At 36.3% G+C, this 26359-nt stretch overlaps 1 protein-coding gene across 8 annotated transcripts in view; it reads left to right on the forward strand.

Moving 5' to 3' along the window:
• DROSHA (drosha ribonuclease III) overlaps positions 1 to 26359 on the forward strand; it is a 71834-nt gene that overhangs the window by 8931 nt on the left and 36544 nt on the right. For all 8 annotated transcript variants that reach the window (XM_021552352.3, XM_021552351.3, XM_077786109.1 and 5 more), the window contains 10 exons: positions 2116 to 2270; positions 5305 to 5385; positions 7099 to 7185; positions 7293 to 7379; positions 10482 to 10553; positions 12110 to 12191; positions 13336 to 13410; positions 16836 to 17005; positions 21578 to 21702; positions 25058 to 25157. In XM_021552352.3, coding sequence (XP_021408027.1) covers positions 2116 to 2270; positions 5305 to 5385; positions 7099 to 7185; positions 7293 to 7379; positions 10482 to 10553; positions 12110 to 12191; positions 13336 to 13410; positions 16836 to 17005; positions 21578 to 21702; positions 25058 to 25157 — 1034 coding nt within the window. The remainder of the gene's footprint in view (positions 1 to 2115; positions 2271 to 5304; positions 5386 to 7098; positions 7186 to 7292; positions 7380 to 10481; positions 10554 to 12109; positions 12192 to 13335; positions 13411 to 16835; positions 17006 to 21577; positions 21703 to 25057; positions 25158 to 26359) is intronic.

The raw sequence follows: 26359 nt of genomic DNA on the forward strand, positions 1-26359 counted from the left end.
TTATATTTCTAAAGAGCAAGCAAGAGTAGTGGTGATAGACTCAGTGCTGTAAAAAGAAACATCTGAGCTTTTCTTCGGTATTGTATTTTTCTTGTGCAGCTCTGCTTAGTATGATTAGACATCTGCAAAAGTATTAGTTTTCATAACATACATTATCTGCATTATCTTGTTCCACCCATGTGGATCTTCTGACACTGAAATATATCCAGCAGCATCAAGTATTGGGGGAATACTGGTTGAATTAACAGGGCAGAGGTTTTTATAGCAATTTGTCTACTCAGAAGTCAGTGAAGGTTGTTTTTCTTGGCTTCTTTTGTGAAAACTATTGTTCTTTTCATACTTCCAGCATTTCAGTGTTTCATAGTGTGTTTTTTAGTCAGTTGCTTTAGTTCAAGAAATTTGTAGCCATATCACAGTAATTTAGACACTTGCTTTTTAGATACTAAGCAATAGATACTTGCTTTTAAACTTTTGCTTCATGTTGGCCAGGTAAGCTGCTTCAAACTCTCAGGTCTTATCTTAGTAACTCATTAAAAAGTCGCATATCAAAAATTCCAAAGCTGAAATACAGGCATAATTACATGGTTACACGGTGATGGTATAAAAGGATGCAATGAAGAGGAAAGAAAAAAACTAAATACTGATGAAATAAAATGTGAACTCACTTTTGTAAAGGAGTTCTTCACATTTTTTTCGACAGTGAATTTGCATGTATTTGAATTCCTTCAAGAATCTCTAGCAAAGTTAAGTGTAGGGTTTTTAAGGTGGTATTTTTTCATGTGGATAAATCAAGGACATGACTGCTACACTCAGCATACCTGTCTAAAGCCCTCATTCCTTAGATCTCTGAGGAAGAAAGCCTGCTGCTCCAGGCTAAAATATGATAGGGCCAAGGGCATTTTCTTTTTCCACTCTTTCTGGAGAACCCTAAGGCTCTATGTCTTCACTGTTCCCCTGGGCTGACTCGGTGTCCGTGCCAGCTTCTCCTACAGCTGTGTAGTGGCTAGTGGTTTGTCTTATTTTGTGCTTCAGTAAAGGCTGTCTCTGTTCTGGCTTGTGTTAGCAGCAATTGTGTGTTGCCGTGGGGTAGCAGTGCACTCCTGGAGCTCTTTTAGGTCATGAAAGGCTGATGATGGAAGAAATTCTTTACTGTGAGGGTGGTGAGGCACTGGAACAGGCTGCCCAGAGAAGTTATGGATGTACTATCCCTAGCAATGTTCAAAGTCAGGCTGGATGGGACACTGAGCAGCCTGGTCTAGTGGAAGGTATCCCTCTCCATGGCAAAGGGATTGGAATTAGATAACCTTTAAGGCTCCTCCCAACCCAAACCATTCTGTGATTCTATGATTTCAATACATTACATCGAAAAGTTCTGTGTTAGTCTTTTGAAACTCCAGCTTACTCTTACAGGTTCCATGCATATTTTGCACCTGAAAATAGACTTCAGTATTAATCAGATGTATATCCGAGAACTTTTGAAACTTAAGTTATTTTTAGGAATATACATTTCCACACTTTGTGAGGAAACTCTTATTTCAGCTGAGCACAGATGACCTGTGTAAACTATGTGTTCCAATGATGTATTTTAATAACACCTTATGCCAAATTATGATGTGTGTAAAAATACATCTTGATTAAAAAAAAAAAGGAAACATTTTCCTAGTGATGTTCTCTCATTTTCTCTCCTTTTTCTTTCAACTAAGGAGAGTCTTATATTCAGTAAAAAAATGTACTGTGAAACCATAGTTTCACAGTATTTGAATATATTTGCTCTTATGTCTAAACTTTAAAAATGGAAGAAACATTGCTTTTTATTCCAAGAATAAAATAAGCTTTACTTGCATACTGGTAAGTGTCTTGGCTAGGAAGGCATTTATTTAAATTGGAGCTGAGGATATCTGTGGAAATGAGTGACTAGAATACATGCATAATAAAGGGAGTCACTCCACAGTACCATAGGAGATTAGAGATATTGAGACCAAGGTTTTTGTGTGGGTTTTTTTTTTTTTTAATGTTAACTCCAGAAATTAATTCATGATATAGAGAGTGCATTGCTATGGAAGAGAGCATGTGGAAGTGTTTTTCAGCCATCTTTATTTCTTCTGTGTGAGTCAGAGAGCTCCAGTGAGTCAGAGTGTGACTCTGAAGATGACAGCAGCTGCTCCAGCAGTTCAGATTCGGATGTTATTGACGTCATTGCAGAAATTAAGCGTAAAAAAGCACACCCTGACCGTCTCCATGAGGAATTGTGGTACAATGATCCAGGACAGGTATGGTGTGAGGGAAAAGTACTGGGTCAAAAGGTCATTCTCTAAATAAATTGAAAATTTTGCCTTGTTGTCAAACCTGCAGAATGACTTCTATTTCAAATGCTTTCTTTACCCCTGTTTTCCCTTTTCTCTCTCATCTTCTTCAAAGCTCTTCACTTTTGATTTCAAGAGTATGGATCCAGCTAATTAATCCTGGGGATTATTCAGTTGGAATCATGTCTGACAATGTTAATAAAAACTGAATGCTAACAATGTGCTAATGCTGTCCTTTTAGCCTTGAGATGAAGGTACACAACTGGAGAAAAGGCAGTATGTTTACATCCTTTAAAAATTTTTTGCCTTAAGCTCTCAGCTCATAATGATAAATAATATTTTAAATATGCAATTATTGCTTCTGATTTGTTGTCTGGTGGTTCTTTTGTAATTGCATGGAGATTGTAGTTCTCATTAAATGTAATTGCTGAGCTCATGAAGTGCTGTTTTGAATGTACACATGGCACAGAAGACTCATTTTTGTTTGCAAATCCACTATCTTCATCTTTCTTACTTAAATATTTTACAATCTATTTTCTAATTTCATGTGGCACCTCAGTAAATTTATTTTTCTGTCACTTTGTGTAATGTATGAATTTAGCATGCAACAAATCATAATGTGAAGAGATACTGGAATGCATATTGCCACTGTGGTAATTCAAAAGTCTGTTGAATATTCTATTACAGATTCATATTTATGCTTCTAGTTAAAAAAAATGATTGAGCATAGCTAGCTGTTTTTATTTGTATGGAAAACAAAATTAGCAAACTGTTTAGATATTTAACAGAAAAAATTGTGTAGCTCTTGGGCACACTTCAAAGTAATGTTCTATGAAGAATATTAACAGAAAAAAAAGTGAAATAACTGTAGAAGGAATAGATCCAGAAATGTTTGGTTTATGAGTTTCCTGCTGCCGAACGTTCTTTACCAAAAATTTTCTTGAGACTGACTCTTCATCTTTCTTGAAAAGGCTAAAATCAATCACGGTGAGCCCATCAGTGCTGTACTACTTCTGTGTAGATTTTATTTGAAAACATTTGAAGTTTTCATAGGTATCTATCTGATGTGTCAAGGATCTTTTTGTCAATAAATAAAACAGGAATGATTGCCGTGCACTCTGACATCTACAGGTACACCATCTGACATGGAATTAGATTAGTGGCATGGATCTTCCCAGCCCTTCAATCTGAGAAGCTTGTTTGTTAATTTGGATAATCTCCAGCAGTGCTGACTGTTGCCAGAAAATAAATTGACAAATTCAATGCCACCACAGTAGCTTTTGCCTTACAAATGTGATCAGCTTGTTTGTGCTGCTCTGTTGGTTATAGAAGGCATTGCCTATGTAAATTTGTGATCTCTCACCATCATTTTACCATCAATTCATGATTGCTCTCTGCAATCTCTGCATTATTTTTTTTTTGTATGAACAGTGTTGTTAGGGACAAGATAGATATGTATCTGATTGCTTCTCAAGTCTTAGACTTTGCAGGTGCTTCACATCTCTCTCAGTTTTGGCCTTTGTTTTTAAAATAACAGAGGCCGTATTCGTGCTGAACAGTGCTAAGAATTAAGGATGAGATTTTCAGAAATATGTGATGATTATTGAAATAGCCTCAGTAGATGCTTAGTTTTGGAGTACTGATGAGCAATTAGCTGTTGATTGTTTTTTTAACTCTCTTCTGTCTTGTTGCTGTACAAGCCAATGAGAAAGTATGCTTCTGCCTGTGAGCATGATTCTGTTTCTTTGAACCTGTTCTTTCCTCGAGGGTCTCAGAGTATGGGGAAAACTGTGTGAACACAAGCTGTCACATCACTCCATTGTTAAGATTGTGTGACTGAGTTTCCAAAGAAGTAGGGAAGTGTCCTGCTTCTTGTGTTCCTTTGCACATATTCATTGTGCCAGTCTGAAGAAACTGAGGTTGACATCAAAACTTAAAGGTTGCATCCCTATCCCAGCTGCTTAAAGCTAACAGTAACAGTGGTTTAGTGATTCTTGCTTCCTGTGGTGTCTTCACATTATATCTAACGTGTGATGATGCCATTTAGCCCCACTGTGGATGCTGTTTGTTTTCAGACTGCTTGTAATAGCATGGAAAGTTCTGCTGATTTTTCTATTGCATTGCAACTTTATTGTTTGTTTGGTTGTTTTGTTGTGGTTTTTTTTTTTCTAAAGGCTAAAAGGAGTTTAACATCTTGGATTCAAATTTTGATTACAAACTGGGGTTGGGAACTTAATTTCTTTTTCTGGTTTGTTTCTGGGATTCTTATGTTGGATTTCATCAATGAGCATAATGTAAGAGCAGAAAGCTTAAGACTGTTGCAGTAGGTGATAGTCTGCATTGATCTTGGTTGTAAAAGTGAAAAGAAAGACAGCAGCTTTATGTTATATTGCATTGGCCCTTTTTGGTTTAGGCACTTGATGCACCCATACAGAACACTCAAGTGGGTATTTTTTCCTCTTTTATCTCTTTTATTGATCTGTTCACAGAATGGATTTGAAGCATTCCCATCAATTCTTTAAAGTACCAAGTAAAATCTTTGAATTACTTGTATTTCAGAGGATAGCCTTGTACCATGGCACAGGGCTTAGTTGAGGATGGGTTTTCAGTCAGAGAGCTCAGTGGAACTCTTTGAATATGGAGAATTCAGCATGTAAATATTGACACATGCATGTTTAGGACCTGAATTTTGTTTTAGGTAATCAGCATGCTGTTTGTGTGTATAAGCAATGGAAAAGAGGTATATTGTAGCAGGGTGGTAGAATTCTGCTGAGAATGTTTTTTTGTGTCTTGTGCTTCTGAATCAGTGATGAAGTTCTAATACTTCTGTGCAGTTTTCTAACATTAGTCTACAGTGTTTTCAGTTTTATTGGCTTAAGAACATCCACTTAATCTAAGCATGACAGGCATTTAGAAGCATCAGCACTCAGGGCATTAAAACTAACATACTTTTCCAAAACCACTTTTCAATAAAAACAGAATCCTATTTTGTTCTTGACAGATGAATGATGGACCTTTGTGCAAATGCAGTGCTAAAGCCCGGAGAACAGGAATAAGACATGGCATTTATCCTGGCGAAGAGGTATTAGTAATTCTAAGGATTGCAGTTATGAATACAAACTTGCAGCTGTAAACTCCTACTTGGGTTGATTTGAGGGGGGTTTCCCATGATTTATGGGTTGAGTGAAAAAAACCTCTTTTGCAACTTTAAATCACTTAGTTACCTAAGCTCATACTTAAAAGCAATACTGGTAATGAAATCCACCTGGAAAGTATAGAAAACTTTTTCCTGTGTTTGTTTAGCTTTAGGTTTGTTTGTTTGTTTTTTTAAGTTTCTGAAACATGATTGTGTTAATAGAAAAGAACTTGTGATCAAAGATCTGGTATCTTGAATGTGTTGTGACGGGCCCACTTAGTGAAGTGATTGCTTTAAAAGAAAAGTAAACAGTAATTCTGCTGCTGAAAGAAGCAGAAGGCTTGTCAGGATGCATTCTTGCCTTAGCATGTAGGCTTTACCATTTATCTTTGTACTTTTTCTTAAAAATTTTGAAAAAAAAGGTGGCCTTCTTACATATATTTATGAAACAATTGTTTATTTATGTGAGGTTAAGGAGTTATGAACATTTCTGTGAATTATTTGAGTTCAGAAAAATCACTTTGGTCTGAAGCTTATTATAAATTTCTCCAGTTCAGGATTTATTCCTCCCCATGTTGCATCTAAGGTTCTTCTTGCAGAAAGAGAAGAAAATTTAGGAGGAGAAAACTACTATATATAAAACTTGCTACATGAACTTGCTGAAAACTTGCAGCTGTTCCCTGGAACAGTGCCATCTGGGAATCCCAGGTTTCACAAATTCTCCTTGGATATAATACTTCTCACAGTGTCCTGTAGGTGAAACTGTCTAGTTTTGAAACTAGCTTGTTTGCAGCTGCATTGTTGCATCTGTAGAAGCTTATTTTGGGACGGAAGAGCCAATGAAATCGCCTTCCTTACTGCCAGAGCAGTGTAGTAGTGTAGCTACCTTGCCATTGCCACAGGCCAGCTTTTGTTCTGCAGTTCAGAATAGTACCCTGCTCACTGCAGTGGTTTTATTCTTTTTTTCAGTGTATTCCAAACAGGCTGGTGGCAGCCTCCAAACTGCAGCAAGTTGTATGTAGGGCACATGAAAAACTGATTTTGTCTGACTCTTGAGGGGTTTAGGTCTTTACAGGAGTGCTTCAGTACATGCTGGAAGGAAACATGAAATTGCAGGTGTCTGGCTGCCTTTGGATCTCAAAGTCAAGCATTACAACCTGGGAGATAAAATGGTGTTTCCAGAGCCATCTCTGTGGTGATAGACTAATCCCTTCTCTTCAGGCCTCGGATTTCCCCCAAGCAAATGAGCTGATACCTGTCTGTCCTGATGATGTACCTTGAGATAGTCTCATGTGATGTCCAGGCTCCTCTTCATAAGCTTTTAAAATGTGTTTCCTGAAACACATTTATATAGGAGAGGAAATGAATCAGTCTGGAATGTAAACAGCTAACTGTTGTGTGTAAGAGAGATGGAGAGTTAAATGCAAAATAAAAAAAAAAAAAAGCACCTTTTTTTGAATAGCTTTAAAAATATTTCTGAAAGTGAAAATGGAGATAAGGCCACCCTTTCCTCCTTCCCAGAATGCTTAATTATGACTACCTGCTTTTATTTAATTTTTCCTAATGCATATTTCATGGCTATTAGAAATGCTTTATTCTCTCTTTTAATCTAAATTTGCCTTGACTTTACACATAATTCTACTTACCTCTTTCTTTAAGCCCATTAAACCATGTCGTCCCATGACCAACAATGCTGGAAGACTATACCACTACCGAATTACTGTGTCACCTCCCACAAATTTCTTAGTAAGTACTTTATAAATAACTGGAACTAGGACACTGATTTTGTTTTTGGTGACAAAAGTCGTAGTGCTTCTTGCTTACTCCCTGATGGCTTTGTTTGCTTTTTTAAGACAGACAGACCTACTGTTATTGAGTATGATGACCATGAATATATCTTTGAAGGGTTCTCCATGTTTGCACATGCCCCACTGACAAATGTAAGTATGGTCATTGCTATGTACTTAGGTTCCATACAAGGGATTTCTTTAGAAAAAGAAAATCATTCTGCCCTGAAGCAAAACATCTCTAAAACAACAATACATGTATGCTACAAACGTCTTACCGGCACTGGGCACAGGGGAAAGATATTTGTGCTAATGAATCTCAGGTTTTGTCTTGACTGATTGTGGTAGGCAGCGTCTTTGAACTGTGACTGAAGCTGTGATATGCATCGAAGTAATGTTTTTATGTGTTTCACAGTTTTGAAGTGAATTAAACCATGGAACAACTTTCCGAGACTGCTAATTGGATTTAAATGGGCTGAGTGGGTTTATTAAGTTGGCGACATTTTAAAAAATAGCAATGCCAACAAAAAAAGTTTTCCTTTTAAATGGCAAATGAAATTTTTCAGAGATCCACTCTAAAAGGTTTTCTCTCTTCTTAAAACTTACCTCAGTGTATCCAATACTTTGTAGCATCTGTTGGCTTCTTCATGATCTAGCAAGTTACAATTTTTGTAAAAGCTGTAGATATGTACAGGTGTTTAATGTTGTGTTTTGAAAGGAAATGTAACAAGAAAAGGACATGATTGGTACCTGACAGCCTTGCTTTTCCAATATAAGCTGAGTTAACCAAACATTAATGGAAAATATGCAGATTATTAATATCTATATACTTGAAGATTTTTTTATTATCTTGGTTATTTCAAGGTTTTCTCAAAAAATTCACTGTGTGTTAGTTTCTATGGTTTTTATATCTATTACTGGCTACACCACCAATGCCACAAGTCAGTGTAAGAATGGTTATGAACACAGGACTGGGATGTAAGGATACTGGAACTGAGAGGCTTTGAGAAGGAATTACTTTGACCCTGACAGTTTGCTTACATAATGGATATGATAACACTTCACTTCTGGTGGTCAGGGGAAGGGAGTCTTGTTGACAAGTCAGTGAGGGAGTGGAGTTGAGCCTCTGGCATGGCAATGGGAAGCACTGCTGCCCCGTAGCATTAACTCAGCCTTGGGGTTCAAGGCAAACTTATCTCAAGTATTTAAGTTTTCACTTTGCAAATGAGCAAAAAGGAGCAGTTTTGTTTTACTCACATTAAATAATAAAGAGACCCCCTTATCTTTACAACTTTTGTGTCTACTGTATGACAGGAGGGCAGAAAGTTATGGAAATCTTCAATATACAGACAACAAGCAAAACTCTTCTTTGATATGAGTTGTTGGCAAAGCTATTAAGCTTACTATAAAATGCATGTTTACATACACTTCCAGATAGGGGAAGTGATCAGCTACAAATGATTCTTTTTGACAGAGTTGAATACAAAGCCATGCTGTGGTGGCAGTTCCTGTTAATAATAGATATAAAGGCCTTTGGAAGGAATCTCTTGATGTCATGAGATGATTTTGGCATACAACATAAATCCTGCACTTTGAGGGACACTTCAGAACATACTTGATAAAATGGAGGTAGCAAAAGGTAGTAAAAATAAAGATCTGAACACCAACATCTTTGCATTAATGAAGTTTCTGTAGTATGAAGTCTTAAGTTTGCACAGTTAGGGTTATTATTGAGCAATAATTCAGCAGCTCAAATATTAAGGAAAATGGTTACTAGAGTTACAGAAAAAATTATTTTCATACTATAAATACCAAACCAATTTTACAGAACCAACCTTGTGCTCTATTAATGTGTATTTTCTTGTGTACATGGAGTTCTGGTTCAAGGAGATCTTAGTTGTGGTCACTTCTCTAAAGTATTCAACTTCTAGTTTAAATTATGTGTTAGGAAGTAAGTAAACAATTCCTGGCCTTTTTTTAAAAGCCTCACTGATTTAAGTGTGACAGGTTTTCATCTCAGATTCTAAATTGTGTATTTATCTTCCAAGGTTTTGGGAGGGTTCTGTATTCACATTTGATACTGTATCAAATTGTAAGAAATGCAGTTTTGTTTGGTGCAGCTTTGTAATTTATCATGCAGATATCAGTAGATTTTTGTAGTCAAAATAGTCAAATATTTGACAGTGGGCTGTAAGAATATGCAGTCTGAATATTGTACTTAAGCTATGTACATTGATTTCACTGCAACCCCAGCACTGTTCAGATATTTATTTATGTGCTTATAAATGTAAAATAACCTTAGGTTGCTTCACTTTCACAGATCATGGAATTGTTCTAACATACTTTCATACCTTTGAGGCCAGTGAGTAGTAAAATTTGGTAAGAGCTGTAGATGTGTAAGGGAAAATTAGGCATTTTTGTAGTCTTTTAGGAATTTAGATTTTTTTTCTCAGAAAATCCCATTAAAAAAATGAAACACTTTCAGCAAATTATAGACTCTAAAAAGGTGAAAAAAGGGAATCAAATGTTTGTCTTGCTAGCTAGTCAGATGAAATTGAGAATATTTATGACATGAAATTAGTATAAAACTGCAATTTATCCCTAAGCTATAACATTTGTCATAAAGATGCATTTTAAGATAGTACAGCTGACACAATTGGCAGTGTGCTAAAAACACCTTGATTTCAGATCATTCTATCAATCTGATGTGCTGTGTCACAAATAAATTCACTTGCAAATATCCAAGTGAGAGAACATAGAGTTTTACAGGTGTATTTTGTCTCCTAAAGAAAAATATAAGCTATAATATTTGTCTTAAAGATGCATTTTAAGATAGTACAGCTGACACAATTGGCAGTGTGCTAAAAACACCTTGATTTCAGATCACTCTATCAATCTGATGTGCTGTGTCACAAATAAATTCACTTGCAAATATCCAAGTGAGAGAAGATAGAGTTTTACAGGTATATTTTTTCTCCTAAAGAAAATTTCATCTCCAGTAGATGGCATTATTTAACCTTCCTTCACCATCCCTCCTGTCAGCACTGTGTTTTATTATTGAGGTAAAGGCTGGAGCTGGTACTCCCTTTACACATGCTTGTGTTCTTGTCTTTGCATGATCCCAGCTGTTTTAGTAAGGGCCTTTTTCAGCAGAGAGTAATACATACAAAATGGTATATAAAATTGCATACAAAATTGTATTAACTATACATTTGATGCTGTATAGTTTTTAATGCTGAAAATTTTCTCTTCCAGATTCCTCTATGCAAAGTAATCAGGTTTAACATTGACTATACAATTCATTTCATTGAGGAGATGATGCCTGAGGTAAGATAGAAAATTAGTCTAAAAGTCAGGGTGGGTTATGAGTTATGATGTTATGAGTTATTGATATGTTTAATGGATTAAACTCTTTAGTGTCTCACCTTGTGAGGTCTTGAGAGACTGGCTTTGTTCTGAACAAGTGGCTGAAACAGAACTTGAACTTATAGGTACTAGCATAAATCTATCTACCTAGGCTATCTTATATTAAAATCAAACAATAAGAAGTGCTTATAAAAGGTTCCTTTCATTTTAAGTTATATGCAATATCTGTAAATTGAAGTAGGCATTACCTTTTCTTACATCTGACAAAAATAAGGCATGTACAAAGGTACTCCTTTGCCAGGACCACATAAGTCAATGGCAGAGCTGAGACTTAATCAGAAGTTTGAAGCTCTGAAGATTGCTTATCAGTACTTAATATAAGCTGTTGCCAAAACAAATTTCCTGTGGATACAAACAAAGCACATTGAGTTCATAATCTGTTTGTGGTGGAGTTTTTTATTAGTAATTAATGCCTGGTGGAGCGAGTTTGCCAAGTAAATTGCTGCAGTGGAACAGTGTGTATAGGTACAGAAACACCCCTGCATATTAACTACGAAGATTGGATCAGTATTTAATTTAGTCATATATATTTACATTTTTCTTTCTAGTTATCTCCTTTTTTGTTGCTCAGTGACATCTAAACTTATGCAACAGCCCTGAAATGCCTCAGAAAGAATAATGTCATCAAAACAATTAATTTCTTGTTAGTGAATGTACTATGTTGTCTGTACATCTTGAACTGAAACAACAAATGGCCACCAAGCAAAATAGGGAAGTCAGCATGTGGGAGGGCTTCTGGGTAAATGGCAACAGTTTTATTTGTAGACCATCTTTTCTAATGAGTTTTGAAAGAGATTTTGGTGTTGAGTTTGGAATTTATGGCTGATATCATACATGCACAATTTATATTAATCTGGCCTGAGTTTGTTCAGGAAAGATTATATGTTCGTTCACTGAAGGACCCACTTTCTCACTTGATGAAAAGAATGTGTTTGCTTTTTTTTTTTTCCCCATTTCATCTTTTTTCTTTTTCTTCTCTTGGCTATTTAGGTCATAATCCAAAATTTGTGCTGTACTCATATTTGCTATTGAAGTGATCATACCACAGATTGTGATTTATAAACATTTATTATGAGCATGTGGGGAAAAGTGAACTGTGAAAAAGATATTTCTCAGAAATGTGTTATCTGCTTAGCTTGCTCTGATGGAAGGGGTTTTAGTGCTTGGCAGATTATTGCAGATACATAATTTTTGCCTATACTGTTGATTTGGACATTGAGTGAAGAGGGTTCAATACCATTCTTTCTTGACGAGTCTTTCTGAAGAGACCACTGTGCTATGTTAGAGTAGATGATCACAAATATATCAATACTGTTTCCAGAACCCAGCTTCTAGTGTTTGGCAGATATGAAGACACCGTTTTATAAATTGTTTTCTATTTAATTATATATGAATGGTATTATTTGTATTGCAATATTATATATTCACAATTTTGGTCTATTTTTTTGTTTCCCCAGAATTTTTGTGTGAGAGGCCTTGAACTGTTCTCTTCATATCTATTCAAAGATATTTTGGAGTTGTATGACTGGAATCTTAAAGGTAGTGTGCTCTTTGAGATGGTCCTCAAAATAGCAGTGTAACTGCTGTTTTCCATGAGAGGGACAAATTTCATATATTCTTTAGTAAAATGAAATTAGAGTTCAGTAGTGTGCGCTGTAGCAATTAAAATGCAAAAACTTGGCACTGTATTCTCACAAATAAATTGAATTTCTGCCTTAATCCAGAACTTTTATATTAAATCAAACAGCAAATATTACTGTGTGTTTAATATTACAGAGAATCATGTGCATGGTATTTTGAAAGTCAGTGTGTCAGGTAGACTGTTCCCTTGTTTTACAAGCTAACAAGTTGCTCATACAGTATTCCTCTGCAGTCAACTCAGAAAGCAGTGTCATAGAGACAGTTGTGGAGAGTTGACGTTATCATTAAAGTTTTGTCTTTTGACAAGATGAAAATGCTTGTTTCTGTGAAGACTGCAGCAAAGGAGAATGCTTCCCATACTCTAAAAGAGAAATGAGAGTATTAGAGCAATTACACTTCAGTATCTGTAGGGTGTCTTGACTTTGTGGAGTTGCACTCTCTGCTTAATGCAGTTAAACAGAGGAGCACACAGGTTTAATACATTTTGTGTACCCTTTGGTTTGATACTAAATATATTCTAATATCAGTGTTGTCTCTCCTGATTGTTCTTTCTTTTTTTAACACCAGGTACTTACAGGTTTAGTTTTTTTTCTTGCAAAGGTTTATATGATGAATAGGAAAATAAAAAAAAAACACAAAACAGTACTGGAAATTTCCATGTTCTCTTTGTTATGCTGAACAAAACCACCCCACTAACTGGGAGGAGGTAAACTTGTGCTTGTATCTGTAAGGCTTAAGTATAATAATTAATTGATTATATAAACTAATATTTTTCTATTAGTGTTCTATTTAAAAGTATGGTGGTTTTGTTAGGTTCTTATTATTTTTAAATTATTTTAGATTTCTTTTAAATTGTATGTGTGAAAGCTTTCACTACAAGTTGTTTCTCTGTTCTTTATTTTATTTTCTTTTTGGATTGAAACTTAAGCTCTATCAAATGTAATTACCATTCATTGATTTTATCTGCAGCAAAGTTGCATCTCTTCTCCTTTTGCAACTATGTTGCTGTTCATGCATTTTCTGTATATTTTTCGTATTTAAGGTCCTTCACTTGAAAATGATTCTGTTTCCTGTCCCAGATACCACTTCATGCCACGGTTTGTGAGATTTCTTCCAGGTAATGTTTGTATTATATAGTTTTATACAAATTTGATCTAAAAGTCTTAAAAAAAAAACAAAACAGAAAACAGCCCTATCCCCCGAAATGAAAACCTCCAGAAAAAAAACCTTTACTGCAAGTCAAATAGCTGAGTACCTGATGTCTTTAGTGCTTGCTGGCTTCTACCTGAAGTCTTTAGTGGATGGTTTACTCAGAACTGGAATTCAGATGAGCAGGCTAAGTCTTGCTTCTAGCTTTTGCGTCTGTAGTCATTTTAGGCAGTGCTGGGTCCTCCTTGGTGTGCTCTGTGATGGAGCTGTGGCATTTGAGGAGTACTGTTATCTAATCTCACATATTTCATGCACTCCCTGCCCTGCAGGGTGCTGTGTGGTTAGATCACAATTGTTGATGTGCAAGGGTCAGCATCACTGGCACCCCTGAACACATGTTTTTCTGATAGTTACTTTATCCTAATGCAAGCTTAGACCTTGCAGCAAATAGTGAAAGACAAAAGCCACTGTTCCAATGCAGTTCAACCCTGGTGTGCCAGCCAAGGACAAGATTCCACATGGAGCATTGCGCTCATTTGGAGTGAACAGCTTATATAGGCATTTAATTCATCCTAAGACACCAGGACAGACTTTCAGCTGAAGTAAATGTCATGGCTCCATTGAAAATGTGTCCTGCTGATATCCTGCCAGTGATTGCTCCAGGAGGGTTGTGTGGACAGAAGGATGTGTTTCAGCTGTGGGATTTAGGGTGCAGATGAAACTTGGAACAACCTTCATCAAGAGGGCTGTGACCTGGAGGTACTTTCTGGTCTGGGTTTTTAAATTTTATTGGGATATTAATTATAACTGGTGCAAAATGAGTTTTGGCTTGTTACTGTGGAGAGTACTGATGGCCAGATGACTGTATTTCTAATTGTTGTTCCTTCCTGGATACACAGTACTCAATCAGAAGCAGAGCTCTGAGGCTTGCTAGCAAACATTGATTTGGTTTTGCTGAAGCAATTTACAAAATAAGCCATCAAGCCACATGTGGCTGATTACCTTGACCTCATCACAAAATGAGAACAAGTTTGTCCTGCCTAGTTTATGTAGCTTGAGGGTGCTTTCCTGTTAGGGATTTTTAAATTCTGACCTTTTTTTTTTTTTTTTTTAATTTTAGATTAGAAGTCAGCTCTTTCTGTGCTGTTGGGTTGTTTACTGATAGGGAGAGATTTAGTCTCTATAATATATATTCCTGTGTGCTGCTTCTTCTTTAAGGTCCCCAGCCTTCTAACTCTTTTTTATAAATGTCTTTTTTTTTATATTTTTGCATAGCATTTTTTTGACAGTTTTTTTTAATCAAGCTTTCATTTTTTATTGATTATTTTTTGAAGTATCCTTGAAGATTTTTAATTTTCAGAGAGAGGAAATCTATTTCCTTCAGGTATGTTTGCAGAACACTTCTTAAGTCTAATCAAAGGAGATGTTGGTGCATCAGATCTTCACACATCTGTCAGCTCTGTCTTTAAAGATAGGAATGAATTGCTGATTTCCCATCCCTTCTACTCTTTCTTTCTTTGCCTTTCTTTGCCTCTCTTTGCCTCTCTTTGCCTCTCTTTGCCTCTCTTTGCCTCTCTTTGCCTCTCTTTGCCTCTCTTTGCCTCTCTTTGCCTCTCTTTGCCTCTCTTTGCCTCTCTTTGCCTCTCTTTGCCTCTCTTTGCCTCTCTTTGCCTCTCTTTGCCTCTCTCTTTCTCTCTTTTTCTTTCAGCATTGTCTGAAGCTAATGAGGTTTGGGATGTCAGGTTTTCTTTGTGGATTTACTTAAGAGACAGGCCTTGAAGTAGCTCTGACCTAGTCATATCTGGTTTACTGAGATGCATATCATGCAGAACAGTTACTGTATTGTATTCATTTTCTTAGGTTTTTATGATGATAAATATATATTCAGAGAGTAAAAGCCTAGAAAAAGCACATTTGAGGTCCCAAGTACTGCATATTCTGATTTAGAAAGTACAGCAACCTATACATAACCTTCCCTGGGTAAGGATATACTTATTTTAGTGTTTGTTGGGTGGGGACTACCTCTTGCATAAGAGTATAATCCAGTTGTTGACAGGAAGACTTTGCACATTTAAAAATCTGTCCCTGTAGCTATTTAGAAGTATTTTCTATTTCCAGTGAGGTTTGGGGTGTGTTTTTCCCGCTTAAGATTCCTCTTGGAGTTTGAGTGAGTTAGCTGTTCTGAGAGGCCAGGTTACACCATTGCCTGTCATCATTTCTGTGCAGTAGTGCTGTAATCCCAGAAGAAATAAGAGAAGGGCTTGGTTCCTCACATATCTTGTAGAGGACATCATCTTACACGGTGCTGCTGTTGTGCAGGGGCTCTGCAGGCTTTTCCATCGTGCTTGGGATCACACTCCTTGTGCTGTGGTGTCATCCCCTATATTGCTCTAAGGTTTTACTTCTGGTTTGTCACCGTTTCTCTTTTGTGAGTGTGTTGATAGAGAGAACATATTCAGTGGCTGGATTAGATTGTTTCTGCTCCCTGAGGTAGGGAAATCAGTGTTTGTGTCTGTGGAGCTGAAACTTGAAGATTCCTTCATGCTTGCATATTAGCACTATTATTAAAGGAGGGAATTAGAGAGATTTATGTCAAAATTAAAGCATTGTGCAAACATGCAGTGACTTTTTACTGACATGAGCAGACTTACTGTATTTGAATAGTCAGAGATCTGAGTGATCAATGAGTGGTGATCTGTCAGGGCCATCACTCACCTTCCCTGTTTGCATATTCACATCTGTACCTGGCTACCTGAAACCAGTCAGATGATAGTGTTTTCTTTTGTTAGAAACAACCTTTGCTATGCATTTTTCCTGGTGTCTCAGAGGTGTTTAGTAATTTTTACATGCCCTTGATTCATTTAGTGACAGAAGACAGCATGAGGCTCCTTAGTCTTCATTACTGCAGTTATGGCATGTAAGCACTACAGATGAGTTTAAAGTGCAGGGATAGCTTACTACATTCATTCAGAACTATCCTGTAAAATTTTGAGTGTACTTAAAAAAAAGCTGTGTAACACCTAAAGGCTTTTTAACTGTTGTTGTGAAAATAATGATAAAATTGTGAAAAGGAACATATAACTGGACAACATAACTGATTGTTTTGCTTACTCATTTTAAAGTTTATTCAGGCAAGTTAGAAACTTCAAGCTTACAGTATGATGGAACTGTTAGTCTTGCCACCATTACTATTACTGCTTCAGTTTAGCAAAGTGTTTATGCCTGAGCAGTATTCATCAGTAAAACATTTGCCTTCATATTTGTCAAATCATATATTCATTTTGCATTTTATTTTGCTCATACAAATGCTTAGTGTTCTACATATTTTCTTTTATGCGCTTGCTTTAGGAATGAATCTCTGAAATGTGTTTTTTTTATATTTATGGTTTTAAGATGGAGGAAAAGAAGTACTCTCAATGCATCAGATTCTTCTCTACTTGTTACGATGCAGTAAAGCTCTGGTGCCTGAAGAGGAGATTGCCAATATGCTTCAATGGGAAGAACTGGAATGGCAGAAATATGCAGAAGAATGCAAAGGGATGATCGTTACCAGCCCTGGCATGGTAGAACAAATACATAATTTTTTTGTTTTTTGAACAATCCCGTGACATGTACATGTCTTCTTTCAGAGAGTTTGTTACAGGCTAAATTAGAACAGGAAAAGGTGACCAGTGGCAGTTGCAGATTGCAATAGGAGCACTTTATTGACTGGTTCCAACCCTGAATTGTACCCCCTGCTGCTGTACTAAAGGGTGTATTTTCACTGCACAGATATGCACTGTTTCAATGTGCATGTTAAAAGGAAGAGCTACATTTTATGGATGTAAAACTTTCCTTTTTTTTCAGGCAGTCTTTGTGTGCATGATCTCATTCTCTTTTCCCAGACACAGTACCAGAGAAATAATAACTATTTGCTGTTTACTTTCCTCTTCCTTATTTGACCCCCTTTTGACAGCTATATTTAATGTGTGCTGTCCTAACAATGGCTTGAATGTGGAAGAGGTCTTTTCTGCCTGTGTAGTTTTTTCCACATTGTTTTTGTTTTGCTCTTACTCACATTGAGGAAGTTTGTGTACATTAATTAATGTATGTAATAATTTTCAGTGCCTAGTTTGAAACCCCTGTGGCCTTATTATTTTTGGAACAATTGGTATTTTAAAGCACGTTTTCTGAACACAGCTCCTTTCAACTCCAGTGTGTATATGAATAAGGCCATTATTCTGACTTTCCTTTTTAAGAAATGTGGGTCGCAAGAATAGATGAATGCCCACTAAAAACTGCAGGAGTGTATTTGTATAGTTTGGGCAGTATTGCAAAAGGGTGTCTTAAGGCATATTTTGGACCTAATATTTGAGACTGACCTGCAACTTTCTCAGTAGTAATGCCTTTCTTTTTCTGACTTCATTTCCCTCCTTTGCCTGTAGCTCATATTCCTAATTTCTGAAGAAAAAGTGTAACTTGGTACCATGCCTAAGAAGGAATCTAGTTTTTCAACTGAAAAACCTGTCTCCAAACTGCAGCCAGGGTGACATGCTAAATACATTTTTCCAGTTCATATTTTTAAGTATGGCAGCATAACATTAGTAAAATACTTAATAAGCTAATAATAACTTGGGTCAGATAATTTTCCCGTTGATTTCATTCTGAGTAAAGTAAAACTTTTGAAACAACAAGAAAATTAGTTTGTTTCTGTAAATAAGAAATACAAAAATACACGTGAACTCTTATTATGGAAAATTCTACCTCAGGTGCTTTAAATGATTGCTAAACCAGAATCCCATGACAGAAACTGTTAAAAAACCTGAACAGCCTTAACTTGCCTGTGGTTTTTGTGATACAAGGTACATGCCTGTCCACAAGTTGTCAGCATCTGAATGCTATGCACTGACATACCTTCAGTCATTTTACTGAAGATATGCTGATTTCAGCTGGTTGAAAACTTTCTTATTTGTTTTATTTATTTGCTTATTTGCATGGAGGAACTCATATGTGTTCCTTCCTTGTGTCACGGAACTCTAAATGTCTGTATGTACAAAGCAGTGTGATTTGAGAGCTTTAGCATTAATTCTGAGATCTTGTGTGATTTTTTTTACTGGTAAACTTTGCATTCTACAAGGCAACGTTTTTAGAGATCTACAGACATCAAAATATGTAAGCATAAAAGAAATCTGTAGTGCTTTGAAATGTCATGTTATAATGGCATCATTCGAACGTGTTCTTTCTCTCGAGATTGCAATGACATTCTTCTTAGTTTGTGGATTTTTCCTGTACGTTGCACCATACTGGACTGATTATGAATGTAAGTGCAAGTAGCTATGCATTTTACAACATTAGAAGATAAAACAGTTCTGTTGGAGAGACGATGTGAAACCATTTTAGAAAATGACAGCTCTTCAATTCAATTATATCCACTTGAGACAACAAAGTAAAAACACTGAATTTTGTTTTGTTGCACAGCATCTCTTTAGAAATAATAATTCCTCTTGCGATCAAATCTGGGTTTTATGTGTGTGGTTTTTTTCCTCAGTGTGAGGTGTATACATGTGCAATATGGAGAAGGGAAAAAAACTTATAACAGGATGTAAATCCCATTTAAACAACTAACAGCATTTCAGCATTATTTAAAATTATTTTGCTTATTCATGGTGTTTCATTAGTTCAATGAAATGTTGTGTTGGAATAGATTTAGAAGTTCACAAATTTTAGTCATCTTTCATACTTCACTCTTCCTAAAATACTGATGGTTTTCTCACTACTACATGTATATATTAATATACTTCTCTACTGCATCTGCATGCTATTTCATGTTGTCTTCTGTCAGCAAAGTTTTGATTGATGAGATTTGGAGTAGGAAACAAAAATAACAGGCTTCTGTTCTGTTAGAATTTGGTTTTGATGTGACTTTAAAGGTGAGGTTGTGGTTATTGGATGGTCTATCAAAGCACTTCTAAAAGAGCACAGGGATAAAGCTTTGGAAGAATAACATCTAATTTGCTTGCATCCTGTCTGCAGGTGTGCAGTTTTTACTTGATGTTTCTGTATGTTGCTGTTTGTTCATTTAACCTTCAGAAAGGGCACTGGAGAGGAGGCTGGTGTTCACGATGAAATAAAATGCATAACCCAGCTACACCCCTCTCATAACTGCAAGTGAGGGAGCAGTTGTGATTAGATCTTGGAGTTCTTTTGTCCTGGTTGCTGTCTGTGAGCAGCTGTGTAACTGATTGACAGATGCAAGGCAGTGTCATGGAAATGGAGTCTGGTTTTGACTTGTCCTGAGATCATACTTGCATATTCACACAGACCCTGCTATATGCATAGTGAAAGATGTCCTTTTTGCACTTACGAGTATTTCATTGCCTCTGTTGATGTATCTAAATTGTGTCTGTATTTTTTTAATTGTATTGATTATTATTAGTATATTGAATACTATTATTGTTTAATATGCTGTTAATTATATTTTGCTGACCTGGTTCTCAGAGGAGTGGTGTATCAAGGCTGCTTTTTTAAGGGGTACAGAGATGGGAGAAGTTCCTCAATTTAATATTAAGAGTGGGGAGAACCAACAAACAACTTATGAGAAAACAAATACTTCTCAAGCTGGTTTTATGCAATCTCTCAAAAAATGGAAACCAACCCTAGAAAATAAACTTAACTTAATCCTTAAAAATTAGGACTTTCAAGCTCTTGCTTAGGGAGTAACATTCTGTCTGGTACAAATATTGCCCATTGTGTCCTTTAGGGCTTTTTTTGTTCTAATCCTTTTTTATAAGAAGTGCTGTGGAGATGACATTTTTTTCTCTCTCTCTTTTTTTTTTTTTTTTTTTTTGTGAAACCATGAGCTTTAACTAACTAATTTTAAAAATTCAACTAATTAAATAAGTTAACTATTAACTAACATAAATATTTTTTCCTGGTTTTTGTTTTTTTTTTGCTGAGGAGATGTAACTTTATGTTCAATTATCTTGTCTAAAGGGAAGCTGATAAGCATTTTTCCCTTGAAAAATATTTCTGCATCTGAAAATCAAGCATTTAAGTAAGATTTCTTTTTAGACTAGATTGAAATTGTGGCCATATATAGAATTGGCTTTGCTTTTCTGTGCAGAAAATTATTCCTGTGAACAGTTCTACCAAGGTGGTTTGGAGGGTAAAAGCTTTGTTCTTGACACAGTTTTTATTGTTTTGTGAAGAGAATGGCGGGAGCTGTTTCTGTAACACTGAAACTCATCTTTGAGTGCATCTTTACGGTGCTAAATGAGAAGTTCTGAGATGCAGGTAACTAGAAGTAATACCCTTTTTCTGAAACCTAAGACAAGCAAAATGTATTGGCCTCATCCAGTTGATTGCAAAGGGGAGAGAAAGCAGGCATGTTACAAAGCAGCCTGACAGGTAATGGAGAAGTTGTTTACTTGGAGACAAACTGTGCACCTTCAGCTGAGTTTTTAAATATGCTGGGTAAGTGATCAAAAGCTCTGTGAGCAGCATGTCTGCTACAGTGATGTGCAATTACTTACTCTCTGCATTCATAGAGCTGAAGCAAAAGTTGCCTTCTTTTGCACTGTCCTTTTTAACAATGAAAAGAACTTCTGTTTTGAACTGTTAAAAGGGCAAAAGTCTCCTCATTATACAAGACTGTATTCCTCCTTGTACACATCAGCCTAGGAGCCTTTTCTGAGAGTAGTGTGACAGATTTCTTTTTAATGCTGTTTAGTCAGTATGATTGAATGGATCTAATAATGCCTTCATTTGCTTTGGGAAATCATGAACTAAAATTAGAGAGGTAACCTGATCTTAGCAAACTGTTCAGGCATGTGGGTTCTTGGATGCCAGAATGCTAATCCTAATTTTTATTTCTGATGTGATGCTTGACCAGAGAAAGTTGTTTTAAGTTCGTGGAAATAGTGAATTTCCAGATGTTTAAAATTAAAAGGCCTTTTTGGTTTTTTTCTTTGAGTGTTAGATCACTTAACTTTGTTCCAGTTATTGTTGTTGCCAAATGTTTATAATAGTATTGACGATTAGTTGAATGTGCATCTTACTAAATTTGGAATGTTGTTGCGTGAGGCAGTGGGCTTGAGGCAGTAAATTTTCCATGGAGCTGCTGTCAATTTAGTTGTATTTTGTTTTTTTTCTCCTAGAAGCCCAGCTCAGTTCGTATTGATCAACTAGACCGCGAACAATTCAATCCTGATGTAATTACCTTCCCTATTATTGTGCACTTTGGGATACGACCTGCTCAACTCAGTTATGCTGGAGATCCTCAGTAAGATGCTTTTCCTTCTTTCTTTTGTTCAGGAACTCAGTATTGTCATTTGTGCCTTAAATAGGGCTTGGTTATGTGCTTAGTTGAGTCTGGTGTAAAGCTTAGCATTTGTGATATCGGGCACAAGCTCCTGCAAGTTAGAAAATATGAAGAGTAACTTTTTCTATGGAATAATTCTAGATACGCTGAAGTAAACACACGTGCATGTGCAGCATGAAACTTCTTGACCTGACAACAGCTTTTCTGGGTCCAGCAAATGGTGGTTCCTCAAGCTCCATGTTACTTCTCTGAGAGGCCAGTGGTGGGTTTTCGTAGAGAGAATAGCATAACAGGAGGGCAGAGAAGGAGAAGTAGTTACTCAAGCTTCCTAATGTCTGTAGCATATAGACTTCTGAGCTAGAGGATGTATTTAGGTCCTTTTGTTAAACAGTCCTGAATGGATGTTTTTAAATTTCTCAAATCACTGTTTGGCTCTTCTTGTGCTACTGACAGGGAGAAGATTTCAGGCAATCACTTTACCAGTACTGCTGTGCATCATATGCAAAAGTAATGATTTGTATTTCAGAGCTGCTGCTTGATTGTTTAATTAGATGTTCTTCAGGTCTAATAAGGAATAATATAGCCATTTTCTGTTTGATTACTTCATGATGTTTGTTTCTTGCATACTGCTATATCCTACTTAATCATCTCTTTCTGTGCTTCGAAGGATTATGTGTACATAGTGTTTCCTAGCTTGGAAGCTCCTGGAAGCTCTTTTCTGTGCATTTTATATCCTGTTAGAGTTTGGGAGGAATGTAGAGAAGGAGTGGAGAAGGAATCAGGACTTCAGGCAGACCAAGAAATACTGTTTCACTGTGGAAGGGACACAAAAGTGATTATTTGATTTTGTTCCCAGTTCTTTTCTTACCTCTGACTATTTCAGGGAATTCTTCTGGTGATTTGTTTATGTGCTTTCTGCATGATGATAGTATAAAGCCTGTCTCTGGTGCATGTATAGCTAAGGTTCTCTTTTTCCTCAATGCAGTAGTTCAGGAATGATATTCCCCAATTTAGTACTCCCACTAATAAGAGAACCACAAGCCACTCCCTTCCCCGTCCACTGAGAGACACAAAAAGGCAGAGATCACAGTTTGAGAAAAAAACTATTTACTGGAAAGAGCAACGAGACAAGAATACAACCAGCAACAGCAGCAATACTAAAAAAAATTGTATAAAGAGAGGATGATTTATGTGCAACATACTCAACAGATCTGCAGTTTTGAGGCCCAAACACTCATGTGCATGTATGACAGCAAGCAACTGCTTGCTGAGGATTTTAAATCCAGTGTGGCAGAAAGTAGGAAGATTGAGTGCTAATCCAGATAATAAAATGGAGTTTTTTGGCTTTAGATCATTAGGTCTATCTTTAAAACGTATGTCTTTATATTTTAGTTTTCTTGTCCATAAAAAGGAAATAATTGGACCCAAAAATATAAGAATCATATTTCTACTTTGATTCTGCATTTATTAGTGTTTGTAAAGGTCTAGTATTTTCATTGAAAATAGTATAAAGAGAATAAATTACTCTTCCCACACATTTTTTTTCTATAAAATTTACTTGGGGTTTTTTGGGATTTTTTTGGGTTTTTTTTTGTTTTGTTTTGGGTTTTAACCTCAGAGCTGCTTACAGAACGTAGGTATGTTTTATTTTATCAAAGAAACAAAGCATTTTTTGTGAAAGGCCTCTGTGGTGCTGTCATAAATGTCAGGCTTAACTCTGATGTATGTGCACCCAGAAGAGATTTTCCTCTAATGTGTCTTTTCTTTGTGATGTTCTAATACAGGATTTTTTTGTAATGGTAATATATTTACTAATACTCAAACTTAATTGCAATAACAAGGCTTGCTTCACCATTATAAATACTTGTAGAAAAATGTGTATTGTAGCTCACAGTTTCAGGTTCTTGTTTTTGGGTTGAAACTTCCTCGAGGCATTTATTCTTTTTTTTTTGGTTGAATTGTTCATTAACTCATTTTTCTTTTTCGGATGGTGATTTGTCAAAAATGGATGTGCTATTCTGCAGATTGCAAAAGTGCAGTGAATGGAGCATGAGAAAAATCTATGGATTGACCATTTCAGATGTGTTTGTAGACTGAAAAAATACCAGTATCTCCAGATGCAGAGTATATATTCAAGAATGCTGCAGAGAAATAGCTAGGGAAAAGATTCCAATAAGAAAATATTTGTTAATGTGGGATGCTGGGAAGATTATGAAATAAGAAAAGAGCTGCTGCCTCATTGACTGCTAAGCTGCTAATGTGAAAACTTCCTAATAAAACCACTGCTCTAACTTGTTGCTGGGGAGGATCTTCTTTTATAATGTAAATAAATGTAAAAACAAACTTGGGTCAACTTCTTTCCTCTGGCCTCTAATTCCCTGCTTCCTATTCAAAATCTGATTTATGATTTTCCTGAATACAAAGGTTACATTTTGAAGGTAGGTAGCATTGTTTCCTAAGGACACAGGATCCCTGTCATGATTCTCTTCGTTGCTCCTCCCATTGTAACTTTTGAACCTGTCGGTCAACTGCAGCTGGATATAAGGTTGGGATGTTCAAATGGAGTTAGTTCTTACAAATTTGGTGAATGTTTGTGCAAGATCATTGAGGGACTCCCACCAAGGAAAACGTTCTAATTGGGGTTCATGTGTAATTAGACACTGCCAAAATAAGAAAAGGCTAGATGGTTGGAGAAAAACAGAAAACTTAAGTATGTGCCAATCACAGAAATAACTTGAATTGCTCTTTCCATTCAGCACAAACCCATAGGTAGCAAAATTTTCATTTCACTTTTCACAAAGTAACTTCATGTTGCCTGTGACTTGTAGAGCTCTTCCTCATATGCTTCACTGAAATGTTTGAGCTGGTGTAAGGACAGACTCTTTCTAGGGGAAGGGTGCCACTCCTTTGCAGTGAGTGATAGGTAAACCGTGTGGAGTAAAAGGAGTTTTCACCTGCCTGAATTGAGTTAAGGGGCAGGCACATCTTTTCAGCATGGAGAGGTGGCCTTTTGGAGAGGATGGGTGGGTATCTGGGACACCTGGGGTCTGCCTGGATCTTTGCTGTTCTTTACCTCACTCTGCACACTATTGCCTCCTTTCTGCTACCTGGCCCACCCTGCTGGAGAAGCTACCCAGGCACTATTACCTCTCAGAAAATGTTTTGAGATTATTGTATTTCCGTAGCAAAGAGGTGCCTGTAGACATTCTTTATGTACGTTGTGTGAATTATTAGCAGCTGGTATGTTCCTAATGACAAACAGGGAGAGACTTCTGTTCACTGACCAAAACACTTGTTTTCTGGTTTTGTCCTTCAGATACCAAAAGCTGTGGAAGAGTTATGTGAAGCTGCGTCACCTACTGGCTAATAGTCCCAAAGTCAAACAGGCTGATAAACAGAAATTATCACAAAGAGAGGTATTCTGGACCTTCCTATGACTGATAATTGAGCATTGTAATTCAGGATGGAATACAGCTAACAGGACTGCTCTGTTTATGGAAACAATAGAAATCCTTTGCAAAATATTTTCTTTCCAGACTCTTAACACAGATTTTATTTTTATCTATGTTTGTTATTGAATGGAGGTTTTTTCTTTTCTTCAGCTGTCAAACTGCTGCAAGTTTTTTACCCAATTATAGGAATTATTGTTATGGAACCATAACTTCTTTATAGCTGTTGCCATTAATGGTTTCAAGAATTAGCATAGAGAAGGACTTTTTATTTCATAATGTACTTTTAACTGGCTCATAATTTTAAACATTTCTCTTCTGAAATAAAAACTGCCATGCTTGTGTGCATAAACCATAATTTATTAAGTGGTATAGTGACATTGCTTAGGATCTTTGACTTGAAATAATCTGGTTGTTGTATGATAGACAAGATATTTTTCTCATTTGTTTTGTTCCCTGCAAAGTGATGAGCAATAAGCATTTCCTAAGTGCAAATGCTCAACCAATTGGGAATTAAAAGTAGAAAAACAAAGACTCCTAAATATAGCCTAAACCAGGCTATTTCTGTAAACCCATGGACTGAAGCTTTGAATTTGTCTGGTGCCTGTTTGTCAGGCACTCTTAATTTGACAACCTGTGTAAAGAATACACAAAGGAGAAATTAACTTCTCGAGTACAGGATGGTATTTAATTAAGTGGTACTGTATTATTATTTATCCATTAGAAACACTAATTATTCACAAAATCATAGACTATCCTGAGTTGGCGAGGACGCTTGAGAATCATGGAGTGTCATTCCTGGGACTTCCCCAGTTTATAGGAGAAGTCTCAGAAATTGTATTTCTGGAATTAGTTATGGTTGCAGAAAGTGTTTGATACATATGACATTGGACCTGATGTTTTTCATTGTTGCAAAGCATAGTATGCTGTTGTGTGAGCAAGAGTGTTAGTAAACATTTCATTTAATGCTGATATTAAATAAGCCCTTGGCTTTCTTACTTATAAATGGAAAAAAAAAAAAAATCCACAACATTATGACTGAACTGTGCCACAGTTGTAAAGGAAAAAAAGTACTTGTTCTTACAGAGGTGATTTTATTTGCCACAGCTACACACTGAGCAAGCAGTGTGTTTTATGTGCATATTTCCTTAAGGGGTAATGGATAGCTC

This window comes from Lonchura striata, chromosome 1 (genome assembly GCF_046129695.1).
Source record: "Lonchura striata isolate bLonStr1 chromosome 1, bLonStr1.mat, whole genome shotgun sequence".
Classification (NCBI taxonomy): Eukaryota; Metazoa; Chordata; class Aves; order Passeriformes; family Estrildidae; genus Lonchura; species Lonchura striata.